The sequence below is a fragment of the Alligator mississippiensis genome, chromosome 11, assembly GCF_030867095.1.
Source record: "Alligator mississippiensis isolate rAllMis1 chromosome 11, rAllMis1, whole genome shotgun sequence".
Taxonomy (NCBI): domain Eukaryota; kingdom Metazoa; phylum Chordata; order Crocodylia; family Alligatoridae; genus Alligator; species Alligator mississippiensis.
The window spans coordinates 7322499-7339696 of record NC_081834.1 but is presented as its reverse complement, the minus strand read 5'-3'; the positions used below and the strand labels follow the sequence as shown (position 1 = coordinate 7339696).

General features: G+C 41.1%; 1 protein-coding gene across 2 annotated transcripts in view; it reads left to right on the top strand.

Moving 5' to 3' along the window:
* The window catches only part of ASB7 (ankyrin repeat and SOCS box containing 7), a 100767-nt gene that overhangs the window by 25749 nt on the left and 57820 nt on the right, over positions 1–17198 (top strand). For both annotated transcript variants that reach the window (XM_059714559.1, XM_006262495.4), the window contains exon 5: positions 3976–4581. In XM_059714559.1, coding sequence (XP_059570542.1) covers positions 3976–4581 — 606 coding nt within the window. The remainder of the gene's footprint in view (positions 1–3975; positions 4582–17198) is intronic.

Here is a 17198-nt window from a genome sequence, read left to right as displayed (position 1 = left end):
GGGCCCATGGATCAGATTTGGTCCACAGACCAGCCTTGCACCACACATCTGGCCTGCAAAAATAAAAGGTTGAGCACCACTGGTCTAAACCGCTCACCCTATTTAAGTATGTGATGTGGTGGCCCATCAGATACAGCATGTATGTGCAGCTGATATGCCTTGCAGAGGAGCTGAAGGAGAGGATGGCATGGTCTATGACTACAATCTTTTTTCTGTGACAACTGCATTCCTGGTATACGTCAGTTTTTGTGGGACTTGCAGCCCTACTCATTAAGTGCTGTAGCCTTTAGTTGGGAAACTGCTCTTCTAGAAAATGGGCTGAGCAGTCTGAAAATAGGAACTGTAGGAGCAACTGATGCTCATTATCTGAATTCTCATATTTAGTAGGGCCAGCAGTTTCATTTCAATGCTGTTTCAACTCATTTTGAGCTCAAAACAGCAAAATCGAAATGAAACAGAGAGCTTTGAAACATCCTCGAAACGAAACGAGGCAAGTGGAAACTTTTGAAATTTTCAAAACATTTTGAGTTTCGAAGCTCAAGCCGGGCTTGCCTGCAGGGAAGCAGAAACTAAAGTAAGGAGAGGGAGGGGGAAGAGGGGGCAAGGGGGTGGAAAGGACTGCTCTCATTATTGACCGTGTAACTGGCCAATGACTGTCATCCTTCCCTGAGGTCTCTTCCAATCCCAGTGCTCTGGGGGAGGGATGGAAAAACTGCATAAAAGGCAGCATTGTTTGACCTGCCCTGCTTTCTGCCTTGGTGTTAGTTGATTGAGGGCGCACATTAACACACAGTGTTGCCCACCCATGTCAAAAGTTTTGCCTGTCAACAGCACCCAGAGGTGCAGAGCCCCAGAACCCAGAGGCCCCTGCACCTATCTCCTTGACAGCTGGCAGGCTTTGTGGCCTCAGCAGGGGTTAGCATGCCTGCAGTTTGGACCGCACTATGGCTTAAAACATGCACGTGACATGAGGTTTTTTTTGTTTCAAGATTTTTGAGGTGCCGTTTCCCAGAAACCCCTGCACCTATCTCCTTGAACTGTGACAGGCTTCATGCTCTCAGAAGGGGCTACCATTCCAGCAAGTTTCATCCAAATCAGGCCAGAAATGACAAAGTTATAGGCTATTTCAAGCTTCCCCATTATAGCCTGTGGGCGAAACGTCGAAACAGCACTGAAGCAGTGAACCGTTTCGATAAAACGAAACGAAATAGCAGTTTCAAATAGAAATGAAATTCAAAACAAAACGCTGTTCCGTTGAAACACAAGTCGAAACAGAACGGTGCCATTTCGCACAGCCCTAATTAGTCTTTGGGCATTTCTGCAACATGGTGTGTGCTTTGTTTTAGCATATGGTAGGAAAGATGCCAAGTCACAGTTGTGAATAGAGCTCCGCAAAATTTCGCTGGGTGTTTCATTTTGAAATGTTTTGAGCTCGAAACAGTGAAATCAAAATGAAACAAAAGGCTTCAAAACAGCCTCGAAACAAAACAAGGGAAGTCGAAATATTTTGAAAGTTTCAAAACGTTTTGAGTTTCGAACCTGGGCTTGCTTGCAGGGAAACAGAAACTAAGGAGAGGGAGGGGGAAGAGGAGGGAAGGACTGCTCTGATATTGACTGTGTAGCTGGTCAGTGACTGTGGTCCTTCCCTGAGGTCCTTTCCAAACCCAGTGCTCTGGGGGAGGGATGGAAAAACAGCTGCACCTTAACACACACAGTCACATGTCACAAGTTTTGCTTGTCAGCAGTTTGAGGTGCAGTTTCACAGAAACCCCTTCACCTATCTCCTTGAAACGTGGCAGGCTTTATGCTCTCAGAAGGGGCTACCATCCCTGATGTTTTCATCCAAATCTGCCAAGAAATGACAAAGTCATAGACAGTTTCGTGCTTCCCCATTATAGCCTACAAGTGAAACGTTGAAACAGTTTCGACAAAACGAAACGGAACCGTGCTTCAAAACGAAACACTGTCCCGTCAAAACAGAAGTCGAAATGAAACCGTGCCATTGCGTGCAGCCTTAGTTGTGAACTCCTATCGGCCTGCTAACACAGGACTGTTCCCCCCACGTTGGTTTTGCCTGACTTCATTCGAAATTTCCCAAGTGCTGAAGTTTCTGCTGCTTCCTATTCCCCATCCTAATACAGCTCTTACTGTCAACAGCTTTGTCCTCATATCTAACCTCAGCTTTTACTTAATATCCTTTCACTGCTTTGAGGTGGCCCTACAATAACTTCTTCCTCCTCTCAATTTATAACTTCTGTCAGTGGTTTCTCTTTTCCGTTTTAATTGCTTGCATACAGTGTGATTACTTGGTTCTTTTCAACTTTCCACCTTTAATAATAGTGATAAATTTAAAAAACAACAATTTAAAAAAGATTTCTCAAGCTCTCTGATCTCTTTTTTTAGTCTTCCCTGAACTCTGTGTTTTGCCAGTATATTTCTAGTAACAAGATATATCCCAGCGCAGTCCCAGGTGTGTTCTCAGAACCATATTAAGGGGGGAAAAATCCTACCTGTTCTGTGACTGGATATCTTTCTCTTGGTTTTTCCTTCTGTTTTTTTCCTTGTATTGTGTCTTATTATAAGCTTCATTTGTGTAGTAGGTTGCCATTTGAGCTAGAGTTGGTCTCTTACTCCCTTGGCTAGCAAGGGTTGGGAACAGAGCAGAAGATTTGGCCATATGTATACAGTACAGTAGGGGTAGGTGAAGAGAGTATTTCTCCTGGGCAACGTAATTCCCATTGGAAGAGTATTGATAGCCTCCAAAAGGAGCTCTGTTTGATTCTATACCTTCTGGAGGAAGGGTCATACCATAACGTGGTCTTTGGCTCCTCATCATATCTTTTCCTCCAGAGCATATTTATGGGAGTAGAGCGGGTGTTGGAATGGAACGTATGTCAAGATGGTATCAAATTTAAGGCTGGTTTTCTATGTGGACAGTACCTCTCTTCACACACCAAGAGACTTTGATTGGGAGACTTAAGCTTGCATAATGTAATGCATAGAAGATTCCTATGTTTCTAGGTAACACTAGTAAGGAGGGAGGGGGTGAGAAGGTCCTCAGCCTGTCCTGCCAGCGGGGTAAGAAGTAATGGTGGAATGGTGACCATTTTAGCAGGCAACTTACTGGACGATGTACATGGGAAGAAAGACTTTAAAAAAGAAATCGGAAGTGGGAAGTTTTTGTTGGAATTAGCTGAATTAGTTTGGTTATTTAATTTTAAAACTTGGATCCATTTGAATTTCTGTACTGTTAGAGGGGAGAATCTGTCCATCATTTTTATTGACGTTTCTTTTCCCCCTTCCCCTCTCCCTCATAATGGCATGCTTACATTCTTGTAAAATCCTAAATTTTTGTAAAAACTATAAATTCAGAACAGACTCTTCATCTATAAAAACAGACTTTATCAAGATAATCTGAAATAACATATATCTTGCATGCTTTGGAAATCCTACAGACCGCAGAGAAACTTTTTACCTAATACAGTATTACACCCTAAAAACAACACCATCTTGCCAGACCACAAAACATCCGCAATTTGGGACAACAGATGTTGCTACACATGCTTCTTTTTAAGAGCAAGAAGCAGCACACAGAAAAATAAAACGGAAAAAGAGGCATAATATTGTAGAGCTACAGTAAACTTGCATGGACCAGGAAGTTTGAGCTGTTTGATTTAAGGATGCTTGTGAGCTATGGGAAGAGTGAGTGCGTGCGTGTGTGTGTGTAAATAACTTCATTTGTTCTAGTCCACTTTTTACCCTCACTTAATGAAAAAAATCTTTTGACCTTCTGTTAGTGGAATTTAGTCCATAAAAGCAAGAATTAGTTTGAAGTCTGTCAAACCATTTCAAATATTCCTTGAAATATACATTTTTTAAATTTTTTTTAATTGAGTGCAATTCGACTCTCTCTTGCATCAGCTTTTTGTGCTTTTAAGGTCTAACTGTGTTTTTTTTTCTATTCTTTTACTTTAGCTGATCCCACAGTTAAGGACTTAATTGGAGGCTTCACTGCTCTACATTATGCAGCCATGCATGGCCGAGCAAGGATTGCACGCTTGATGCTGGAATCTGAGTATAGAAGTGACATTATCAATGCAAAAAGCAATGATGGTTGGACTCCCCTCCACGTAGCAGCCCACTATGGCAGAGACTCATTTGTCAGACTCCTGCTGGAGTTCAAGGCGGAGGTTGATCCACTCAGTGATAAAGGTACTACACCGCTTCAACTGGCCATTATTCGTGAGAGGTCAAGCTGCGTGAAAATCCTTCTGGATCACAATGCCAACATCGACATTCAGAACGGTTTCCTGTTACGATACGCTGTGATCAAAAGCAATCACTCTTATTGCCGAATGTTCCTTCAGAGAGGGGCGGATACAAACTTGGGTCGTTTAGAAGATGGACAGACACCATTACACTTGTCTGCTCTTAGAGATGATGTGCTTTGCGCGCAAATGTTATATAATTATGGAGCAGACACTAATACAAGGAACTATGAAGGACAGACCCCACTGGCTGTTTCAATAAGTATTTCTGGAAGTAGCCGACCCTGTCTGGATTTCTTACAAGAAGTGACAAGTATGTAAGAAAATTTAATCAAAAGCTGCATTGTCTTTTGATGTCATTGGGTTTAGCCCTAGGAAAATATTACAGAGTAGCACCTCACTCCTAGTTAAATGCACGAAAACATCACTGGGGGTGAGGGTTGGGTGTCTTATTTGACAAAAAAAGTGAACTCTAAGGATGTCCCATTAAAGCAAGCTTTGTTTAAATATATAACATATTGCAAGCCTTCATAAAAAATAATAATAATAATAGCTTTACTAGGACTGGCCTTGCACATAAGCAAAGCTTAGATTCTTAGGCTTGATTGATTGATTTGGTGTCCTGAAGAGATTCAAAAGTTAGCTGGCGTTATGCCCAGAGCAGAAGAAAACTTTTTTCCTTGATTGATCTTCTTCCAACCTGCCCCCATGATGGGGAAAGCAAGGAGTATCTTGCATTTTCCAGCCTTCCCTACCTTCTGCAACTTGTGTACATTCACAGATGGTAGCACTAGTTCTGGTTATTTTGTTAGCACTCTTGAAAGGAGAGAGGAGTTCTTATAATGTATTCACTTCTGAAGTTTAAATCGTCTTGAGAACGTGGGACATGGCATATTTTATAGAGTACCTGTTGTGATTTGTTGGAACGGCTGTCTTGCTGAAGTACTTGTCTCGTTCCGAAAACTTTTAACCTGTGACTACAGCCTGCAAAGTGTTAGATGTTATTAGGAGAACAGTGATATTAAGAATATTCTTAACGATTCTAACAGGGCTTGACTATTCCTTGCCCAGCCAGGCTAGTGTTTCAACGAGAGAGCTTCTAACTGAAAAGTATTATAGGACTTTTAAAAAGCCCAAACATAATTCTCTTGCTTCTGCATTTTGTGTTTTCAAACTGTAAAGGTTCAGCACCATATACAATATAGGCATTAAAGAAACTGAAACTTCATTGACAAAAATCAGATGTTAACTGTAAATTGTTGAGACAGTGAAGCATTTGGAACTGGAACTGGCTATGACTTTAGGTTTTCACCTTTTGGTGTTCACTAAAGGCATTCATAAACATCTGAAATCTAGAGATACAGTATTTGGACAGGTGGAAGTCAGTAACAAGAAATGCAAGCAAAAATAACTGGTTTTAATTTCACTGAATAACTTTATCCAGAACTGGATTGTGTCCCTTTTCCTGACTTCTTAGAAGATGCTCATCATTTTAACAGTACTGTTAAGGTTTTTTATGGATGATATAATATCCAAGTTTCCATAGGCTTAGGAGAACTTAACTGTACACAGGAAGTAGTTTTAAAGCTTCCAAAACTTGTTTCTAATATCTAAAGTTTTCCCCCCCAAAAAAAGAAAAATCCTGAAAACTTAAATAGGAACTCCTTTGTAGGAAGTTCCTAGAAAGAATGAAAAATGATTCCACAGCGTTCAAATCTCCTGAAACTTGAAGTGGTATCCTGTAGCTTTAATTAGTAGCAGTCTTTAAAATGTGCAAAATACAAATGTTCAGCACACCAAAACTTTCCGATTCTCTTCTCTTTAGGGGATGCTTGTGCATTTGCGTTTACAAAAATAGCATTGATGTACTGCTAGAAAGCTTTAAATCACTTGAGAATGTTCAGCAAATCTTCTCTTTTTCCAAAACATGGCTGGAAACTTTGTCCTGAAGGACTAAGCAGTCTACTTTAAAAACAATCCAAATAGCAACACATTCTCATTGACCTGTCGAATGGAAGGCATGTAGGAATTACTGGTACCACCAATAGTACTCTAGTGATGGGGATGAATATGAAGAGACTGAATCTGATTGTAAAGCAGGGAGGGAGGTGGGGGAGGGTCTTTTTTTTTAATTTTTGGCTTCTAGATTGTTTAGGAAATCCAGAAATGGTTTTGATATGCCTGCCCAGAAGCAGATGAAGTTCCTTATGATCCTTATTTGATTATCCACATGTCAAAGCTGTCTCACATTTCAGTGATGACCTTTGGGTAACTAAAGGAATTACGACACTTTATACTATAGAAAAATAATGGAGTTATGGAGGAGAAAGTAGCATCAATTGCAAGATCTTTAGCTACTTAGTCCCTCTTGTGTTAGGCAAAGGGAACCATGGTAGGATAAAATTGACTACAAGTTGAAGGCTGGGTTTGAAAGATCAATTTTGCTGGTCATTTCCTGATTATGTTGCCAAGAAAAGAACCTCACCAGCACTATAGAGCTCATGTATGCTCTCCAAGGGATAACAAGCTTGCCACCGTCGTGAAGCTGGATGGAGCCCCTAAGCTCGCATCTGTACTGATGCTCGTGATTGGATGACTCCCACTCAAATTGTGTCCGTTTATTTTGAGTCTAGGAAAGGAGTCAGTTTTGATTTAATAGGAGCTGTCCTATATCATGTCAAAATCCTTAGCTGAACGCTGAGTAAATAGTTGCTCTCCATGGTAACTGACTGCTCTGGATGATTTGAGCATCTATTTGGTAATTCATCTGGGTCAGTTTAAGAACTTGTGGTCACCATGACAGCCATGGTGGCCAGCCTTGCCACAATACACACCGTTAGCAATAATCTGGAACCTTTTTGGTTTATCATTTTGGAGGATGGACCCCTTCCAGAGGCCACTGTTTCCTTTGTTTTGTGGTCAGGGTGCACATTAGGGCTGTGAGAAACTTTGGCAGCCTTTTCATTTTGGAGGTGATTCGGCACCCGAAACACCAAATCTGAAACTAAATGGAAGGCTTCAAAACATCTCCGAAATGAAATCATCCAAAACATTTCGGAAAACTTCAGAGTTTTGGAGCTGGGCTTGCAGGGAAACAGAAACTAAGAAGGGTGGGGGGAGGACTGCTCTGATATTGAGATCTGTAGCTGGCCAGTGTCTGTGATCTGTCCCTGAGGTCCCTCCAATCCCAGCAATCTGGGGGAGGGACGGCAGCCTGCTGTCATCCTGCGTACAGATCTGGGGCACCACGTGCCCTGAGAGGAGTCTGACAGCCCCGCAGCCCTCCTGGGTGGCGCGGACCCCCAGATCTGTGTACAGGATGACAGCATGCTGCCGGTAAGCGATACGAATTTTGCTTTGAACAGTTTGAGGTGCAGTTTCACAGAAACCCCTACACCTATCTCCTTGAAACCTGGCAGGCTTCATGCCCTCAGAAGGAGCTACCATCCCTGCAATTGTCATCCGAATCATGCAAGAAATTACAGTTAGAGGCATTTTAGTGGTTCTACATTATAGCTTATGGCCGAATCACCGAAACAGCGTGGAAACTTCCAAAAAGATTCAGCTGAATCGAAACGGAACAGTGATCCAAAACACTGAAACGAATCACTGTCCCTCCGAAACGGCTGAATCCGAAACCGAATTGAAACACAGCCATTTTGCACAGCCCTGGTGCACGTCTGTCATTGAGGCTTTTTTTGTTTTGTGTGGTGCTTTGGCCTCATGACTATGAGCAATATAAATGTTATCTTAAAGGCTATTCTAGTGGGACAATAGTGATCTGACATTACTTATCAGTATGGACCTCCCAGGTACCCTTTCTCTGTTGTGTTTTCATGGTCTACATATTTCATCTGTCCTAGAATTTTGGTGGTAGATGTTCCCAGGTAGGTCACCTATCTTGCCAATCGCCTGCTGATAATGATTTCTAGTGGTGCCCATGCCTGAAGTGTCGTCATGCTCAGCAGCAGAGTAGCTCAGTCTTGATTTTCTTTTTTTTAAAGGCCTGGGAAGGTGTTTTGTTTTGATGTTAATCCAGCATGCTTAATGAATATCTTTATTGATGTATTTTGTATGCGTACCCAGAGGTCAGGAGGAATGTCTTAAATCAGGCATAATGGTCTCTGTTTAAATATCAGATTTACTACTAGAAGCCAAAGTTTTATAATTATGTGAATTAATTTGCAAAGGGCATCAAGCCAATATTTTCAAATGTGCTTTCAAAGGCAAGGACTGCACACTTCAGACAAGACAAGTACCATCTGTTTTTCAGTCTAGGCACAAGCCAGTGTACTTAATTGAGGACACAGTGTATTTCCTTTTCTACTGGCTTTTGAGGGATTGATAAAAGTGAGCTTTTATCTGAACCAGGGATCAGAACACTGTGCAAATTGATAAAGATCTCAGCCATAATACAGGGAGCCTGCAGTGCCCTAAAACAGAGAGCAGGCAAGGGGCCAAGCCCTTTAATACATGCTCATTCTTAGAACTGAATGTCTTTAAAAAGATCTGGTTTGGGGTTGGTTTTTGGGTGGTTGCTTGGCTGATTAGGGTTTTTCTGGACCTGAGGAAATGTCTTGTATACCTCCCAGGCAGAAATAACAGTCACACGCACTTTTAAAGGAATCCCAAAAGGAGTGGAAGTTAGATTCTTCCAGCTTCTCAAACACTTTGAAGACAGAGATGGAAATTGGGAACAATTAAATTGTAATCCCCAACTCTAATGCTAACTCAGCCCTCAGCAAATGACTCTAATCTTTGTGTCTTGTTATTTTTTTACCCCCCCCATGTAAAAATCGATAATACTTGCCTATTTTAAGGTGAAAAGTGCTATAAGAGTTCTATCTTTACTCTTCACTGGGTGAACATCCTTAGAGCTGATCTCAATGGATGAGAGAGCTCCTTTTTGGAGCCAGTAGGCCTCTCGCCTTAATTGTCCTGAGACTCTAAATGAAGAGTTGCTTACTCATGTGCTGGCAGAAGTTTAGGATTGCGAGATCATTACCAGCCCCTGCATAATATTCTGGAGCGTTTAGTGGGGTTGAGTTTGAATCCATTAAAAACAGAATGAAAAATGCATCTTGCATATGGCACGAATAGTATTTATCTACATGTATAATTACCATCCCAGAAGAAAACATTTTTTTTTAAATTTTAGGCCATGTTGAGAAAGTATTGGTAACTGAAGAAAAAGCATGCAAGAGAACACTGTTACTCTACTTAATGGAAGCAAATTCTTCAATTCAGCACTACCTTCAGTTAAAAACACCCTGCCTTGCTGCCCCCTCTCCTGTTGTCCCTCCCTGCCCCCCCCCCCTTACCTCCACTTCCCTGATCCTGTAACCTAGTTTAATCACAGTTTGCACATGCATCTGGAGAGGAACTTTTGAATTAACTAGTGTATCTTCTGTGGCACGGTCTGCATAGTATATGTATTAACAGTTGTAACTTATAACAAGCATGTTATAACTAAGATCTGGAAAGTCCTCAAATGGGTTAAGCGCTAATAATTAATCTGTATTAAGATAGTTCTACATCTTCAAAATGGCAAATCACCAGCTTTGACAAAGGACTTTTAAATCATCTGTTTAGAATATTTCACATAACCCCAGACGCGTGCATGACATTTTCCAGAAAAAAAGAAAGACCTATAAAGAAACCTGTAGGAGCTTCACTTCCTGGGAAGTTTATAGTTGAAAACCTTTTTGCAAAAATTTGGGCAAATGACCAGTTAAAATAAAGCAAAACCCTTTGTTTTTTTTTTAATCATTGCATAGTTTAATTCCTGTATTGAGAAAAGTGTTGATATAAAATCCTGGTGTCCATAGTTACAATTCTGATAACAAAATGAAAGCATTAAGTCCTTGAAATCACCTGCTTGGATGCACATCATCTTTTAGGAAAGCAGTGTTCTTCTCAACTTTACTCGTTTTATTAGCGTGTTGTAACAGGTATGAAACTTGCTGAAGTTGTAAAAATCCATTACCTTGCTAGATGCTAGTAATCTCTCTCTAACGGATAGGATTTATTTTGTCAGCCTGAGTTTTGCTTGCAGGCTATAGGAATCAGTTGTTTATCAGTGAGACCAGTCAAATTAAAATGTAGACTGAGTCACATGATACTTTTGGGGGGTTGCTAGTAAAGTAACTGCTATTCAAAGACCAGGACAGTCTTTAAACAATTTCTGGTGCTTTTATGTAGTACATTGGAGATGGATCAGATTGCCTTTTTTAGAGAATTGTCACAATCCAACTTTTTTCACTAAGGATAAAAAAGGGGCTCCATTTTCAAAGCTCGGCATGCAGTTTTAGCTATGTGATTAGCATTAAAAGTGAAGAGTTGGCATCAAATCAGCTCTTTAGACAACTCTGTGTGGGGGGGGGGGGTGTTTGTGGTCAGATAGCTCTCCTGAAACTGCTGTCTGCTCATCACTGTTTCAATATCCCTATGTGAAAATAAGTATATCTGATTCCTATTCAAATATGTGAAGTAAGGGTGGTTTTGTTCCATGGAACACAGTGCAGCATTCAGTAAAATGTCAAATATGCGAAATGGAAGGTGCCACTTCCATTGAACTCGCATAGCCGTTCATGCATTTGAACTTGCGTATCCGTTTATTCATTTCTTCTAGATTGATCAAAGGGGATTTATATAATCATGATACTGAAGATATTTTTTGGTGAAAGCACTAGTACTATATACATAGCTCAAGGACAACCTTTCAGTCAAATTACTGATTACTGCTGACAAGTAGCATGTTGATAAAATTGTAGAGTTTAGATTATTAAAATCCCAGTTACTTATAAATTACTAATGTATCGTCTGTGCTTTTACTTTTTTTAAAATTTACTACTTGCTGGGGTTATCCATATATAAATTTTAAATCCCAAAATATGCGTCTTTGCATGTTTGTTGTTTTTGAAATATATGGACATCTAAAGCTCAAATATGGTGAATTATATATTTTGGAGCACTTTAAAAATATAATTAATGTTTAAAGTCCTTATAGCAGAGGTATAGTGATTAACTTAGTTTAAAAGCTCCATCTTAAAATTAACTTGTATTGTGTACGTTTTTGAAATACGAGTTAACTGCTGGCTTTATCCTGTAGGACTAACTTATAGTTTGAGAGAAGTTCCTTGTGTTTTGTGGGCACTATTATATCAGTAGCCACAAGAATCTGACCATTTCAGTTACTGTGAAGAATGGCCTTAATGAGTGCCAGTGCTGCATACACCGGATTGAATCGGTGGCTTTTCTTGGCACTTACAGTGGTACAAACCAAGTGATCACTCTAGTCATTAAGCACTGCTTTTTAGATTGGATTACTACATGCTGCATTTCTTGAACTGCTGAGACCTAAACCTCGTCCAGCTAAACCTATGGCAGCATTCGGGGGCGGGGGGGCAAGTTTATTCCAGACTCTGGAGACTCAGATAATCTCTTCCATATGTACCAGCCACTTCTTACTCTTCAGGTCCAGCTGGATTTAGGACTCAAGTTTTCAAAACTTTTTTTTCATTCAGCACAAGGATGAATGAGAGAAAAAACACCCCAGAATAGCCACAAGTTCAATCACCAGGGATGTGAGACTAAAGTTCATATCCCGGGGCCAAGACTATGGATTTGAACCTGGGTCCCCTACATTCTTGATAAGAATGCCCTTGTCATTGAACTGTTCCTGATTTATTTTTTTTGGGGGGGTGTCCCTTTTTTAACTTGAAATGTCATCATGCAATTGGTCCATTTTTGCCAAACATGCTTTTGAAGTAACATTTTGCCAGAGAATTCCTGACCAGTGGTATTGAGCAGAAACCCTCACGAAATAGCAGTTTTTACTTAGTTCGAACAAAGCATTGAAGAGGAAAGAATTTAATAACAAATTGTGTGCACATTTCACTTAATCTGATCTAAAGCTTTGCTAAAACAAGCTAGATGCAGATTTCCTCTTGGGTAAAAGGAGTAGAACAGACTAGTTTGTGTTCTCATAGCCAATCCACATTTCCTGTGTCTCTGGGTCTCTGAGTCTGTGCTTCTCTTGTTAAAATTGGTTTGTGCCATCCTTGGAGAGGAGAGACTACAGGTCTTAAGGCTATCCTAGTATTGTGCTTTTATGAACTTTAAGAGTAAGCTGCGGGGAGGACTCAAAAAAGGCTTCCTTTCTTGCATTCGAAACCTTCTTTAAGTTTATCTCAACCGTGCAGTTGGTCCAATGAAAGAGATCACCCACAAAAACCCTTGGCTGCTGCATCATTCCTGGGCCATTACAGCAGCAACATCACTCCAGGCCACCAAAACAAGATGAGAATAGGTAGATTATGCTGCCCAGAAACATTAGGTAGAATATTCTCATCTATATTGTGGTGCATTGATACCACAAGTGAAAGAGTTGGGTAGAGTTAATCCTAAAGTATTACAATCATTGAAGAGCATCATCAAAGTATTCTGTGCTGGATTTGCTTTTTTCCATCATTGCTACTGGCACCGCTGCAAGTTCTTTCCAGTCCATTTCTTCCTCTTACCTGAGTTACCAATCACTTGGATACCACAGTTTCAGTGTCCGGGATGGCATAAATGTTGGAAACATGTTCCTTTTTAAAACACTGGATTGTATGAGCAATAGCTAAATCATATGTTTAAGAAATTGAATGTCTGAGAGAAAGAAGGTAAGATGAAATGGTGTGCAGTTACTGTAAAAATAAAGCTTTTAATTTCCAGCATGGCAGTGTAATGGAAATCAGGCTTTCCAGCTGCTAAATTTGTGACAATTTTGGCTTTAGACACTGAGGGCTTGTCCAGACGAGCGTGCACGTGCATTTCCCCAGGGACAAATAGTTGTATGGCTGCTACTTGTCCCTGGGGAACACCTATGCACGTGCACTCTGGTGCACAGCACGTTGCCCCGGGTAGAATAGGGGAGGCTGGCCCCAGTGGCCTTATCTGGGGGTCTCCCAGGGCTCCCGTGGTGGCAGTCCAGCAGCAGAAGGACTGGTTGGCAACTGGAGCTTGACTCTGGCCAGTAAGGCTCTCGTTTTGGTTGGCACGCACTGCTGCCGCATGCACCACCCCGCTTTTTTCTAGTGATGGTTTTTTTATGCCAGGACCTCCCAGCATCAAAAAACCCCACCTGTGCTGCAAATTAGTGGCTCGGGGAATGTCTGCATGTGCCATGTGTGGCACCACAGATGGGTCTGCAGTAGGGCTGTGCAAAGCTTCAGTCCTTGACTGGATTCAGCAGAGGTTCGGCCCGATTCAGTGGCCAAATCTCCGAATCGAATTGGAGGATCCTTGAATCTCTCTGAATCGAATTGGAGCCCTCTGAATCGATTCAGAAAGATCTGGCGATTTGGATGTAGAGACAGCTATAAATGTTTTTTCTACATACTTCTAGGTATCAGGGGCTCACAAATGCTGCAGTGTTGGGGCACATGGAGCATCCCACAAAAGCATGGGGGGCTCCCCAGCGCACTTGGCAGCAGACACAGCAGACCCAGAAGTGGACCAGAAACAGTTCTGGTCCACTTCCGGGTCTGCCAGGGAATGCATGGGGGGCCTCCCTGCACCCCTCCCCGGCTCGGCAACTGGTGCCTCCTAGGGCGGGGGGGCGGGCTGGTGGGAGCACATGGTGGCTTCCTGTGGCCAATTGCCAAGCCAGGTAGGTGCGGGGAGGGCCCCCAGCATGCTTCTCAGCAGAACCAGAAGTGGACCGGAAGTACTTCCGGTCCACTTCTGGATTCATCACTGAGCATGTGGAGGGCCCCCCGCACTCCTGTGAGAGGCGCCATGTGCCCCAGCACCGCAGCATTCACGAGCCACGCTGGAACCTCAAGGTATGTAGAAAAAACATTTAAAGCTGTGTCTATGTCCGAATCACTGATTCTCCGAATCGGCATTGAATCTTCAGATTTGGATTTGGCCGAATCAAATCGGGGGCAAATCAACTAATCGAATCACTGTCCCCGATTCAGGCTGAATCCGAATCAAACAGGGCTCACTTCACACGCCACTAGTCTGCAGCACCGCATACCGCACATGTACGCTCGTCTGGACGTGCCCTGACTCGTGCGTGTGTGTGGTGCCTTCCTGGAGAGTACAGTTAGTCCAGAAGGAATACAGGCAGGTCATATTAACACAGTAAAAGTATCACTAACAATTAGTGAGGACAGTGTGACCTTTGTTTCATAAGTGCCCTTTTTCCAAAGTGGTTGGCAGTTGTATTTCTAAAACCGTTTCCCACACACTCTGAAGGGAAGGAAGCTCGGCAGGTTGGCACCAGGCAGGGTGCCTAGAAAAAACACATTTTACGAAAGTAAGTAGGGAACCTCTGCTCCATTCTTTTTTAAAGAGCTCTAAAACTCACTGTTTCTCTTGTCCTGCCTAAGTCTCTGATCTAAACGGTGCTCACAGATATAAGGTAGACTGTATTCTTCTTTTAAAAGAAGTTGGGCCTCTCCTGCTTTTAGACTATATTAAAATTAAGTCTGGCAGTAAAGTATTGTGGAATATATCAAACTAAACTCTGACTCAACTTCAGAAACTGGTGGGAGGGAGGGCTACGTAGTAATCTTGAGAGAGAGCTGCCTCCACTATTAGTGAAAATGGTTAAACCTCTTAAAACTGGAAAAGGAACATGTAGATAAATACAGAAGCAATCAGGAAGAATTTGGTGCATTCAATATAAGGAGCGTAATTTTCTTTGACTTAATAGAAAAGGCAACTCTGAAAAAACAACATGTATCTGTCTTTAAACTCACTCACTGACATAATTAACCCCTGGAATTGAGGTATCTAGCTTAGAAATCAGGTTTTGGGGGTTGTTGTTTTTTTTTTTTTTTTAAGTGTTTGGAATTAACAGAACTAGCTTGCATGGCTTTGCTTCGCGATGACTATTTGCAAGTCATTTTTTATACCTTATTATTCACTTCCGTTTGTGTTATTAGCCCTAATATCCTTCCAAACTTGTGATGCAGCAAATATTCCACACTTGTTACTTCCTAATCATTTGTAGACAAACTTTATTCATCATTTAACATGTCTTGCTTTGCCAAGTTACTAATAATGTTTTACATTTGCCAAACTAAGGTTCACTGACGTTGGTCTATAATCCTTTATTTTTTTTCCCTTTTCATTCAGATGCAACCAAGAATGAGTAAGTGCTCTAGACACCGTTTCTAATAAATCACAAATGCATTAATAACCCTGGAATTTGCAAGGCGTGACCTAAGACACTAACAACCACTAGATGTAGTAACTGGTGCTTAAAATCGGAAATGCCCATTGTTAGCACATTCCCAGGAAATATTCTTAGGCTTATCAGGGGAAAATGTCAGACATTTGATAATCGGGTCTTTAGCAACTCTCTAAATTAACTGTTGGACCAGTTCCTTCTGGCTATTTTAAGTTGTCTGTTCCATTTTATTCTTAAATGGATCACAGGATGCTAATTAAACAGCTTTTAATTTTGATACCAAAAATCATTCTCTCCCAGCTGTATTATTGTGCATACACAAATATACATAAAAAAAAAATACATGAAAATGTATAGCCTCAAGCAGGGGTTTAGGTTGTAGCCGTGTTGGTCTAAGGATATAGGCAGACAAGGTTCCTTGGGTGAATTTGATATCTTTTATTAGACCAACCCAAATGGTTGGAGAATAGTTATTAAGCAAGCTTTCGGGTTCAAAAACCCTTCGTCAGGCTAAGGACACTGCAGCAGTTGCTGCGTGCTCTTCCTGGAGCCTCAAGCACCATTTTGTGTAGTTACACTTTAAAGGTACTTCCATTCTAACTCCTGTTCTCAGTCTCTTCTAAATTCATGTATTTATTTATTAATTTATTTATTTATTAATTCATTTATTGGAGAATGACACTTCTCCTACTTGGTTTGAACTCCAAGAATATTTCCCCCTCCACCCCTGAAGTTCAAACTCTCAGCTGCCTTTTTAGTTGTATAACTTCATTTCTTTAGCAAAAATTACTTTACTGAACAGAAAATGTCACGTATTAAGTCATCACTGCAAGCCTCAATATCACGACCGAATATTACTTAGAAAGGTAGCGTTCGTATAATTGGAAGGTAGGCACCCCTAGGAATATTAGGGATTATGGAAAGGGAAAAACTCCCAGCTCATTTGAATACTTCTGAAGTTCAGTATTTTTGTTCAAAATGAGCTGAAACTGGTTTTGTACACAACATATCTGTCAGGATTCCTCCACTGCCTTTTGTTATACTCCTTTAAAAAAAAATCACCTGTGAATAAATAGACCCATCTCCTGTTGCGTAGAAGAAAGCCACAAAAACAAATGGGGAGCTGACTGTAGAGAGGAATCTGCAGTGTGCTGACAACTGCCCAAAGTAAACTAGAAATAACAGAAATGGGTTAGAGGGGATAAGTTATTAAAAGATAAATAATTTCGAGGTTGGCTAAGACCTGTAACTACACAGACTCGAGAATGCAAGTGAACGGAAGTCAGCTGCGTAATTTAGACTGACAGCAGGAATGGGCTAATCTCACACCTGAGATACATATTTTCACTTGGGTGATTAGCTCTTTCTAAAAGATGAGACTTCTCCCACCTCCATTTTTTAATTTTGCTGCCTAATGCATATAGCCACAGATGGCATTTTATTGTGATGCTTACTGCTATTGCATAGATATCAGGAATCCCTTTATTAAACGCATTGCATATTTGGAGGTAAGAATCTTTCTGCCTTGGCTTCTGCTTAAATCTTGAGGAAACTGGAAAATATTTCATTTAAATTGTTCAGTTTGTTTTTTGCTTGATAGGCTTATGGTTGATGCTCTTGTGAAAAACAACAGTTCAGGTATATTAGTGAAACCCATGCCTTTTTTGGCCCCCTTGGGAATGCAAATGTGATCTTTCAGCAATAGCAATTGGAAGAAATGGCAAATGATTGCAATAAGATTT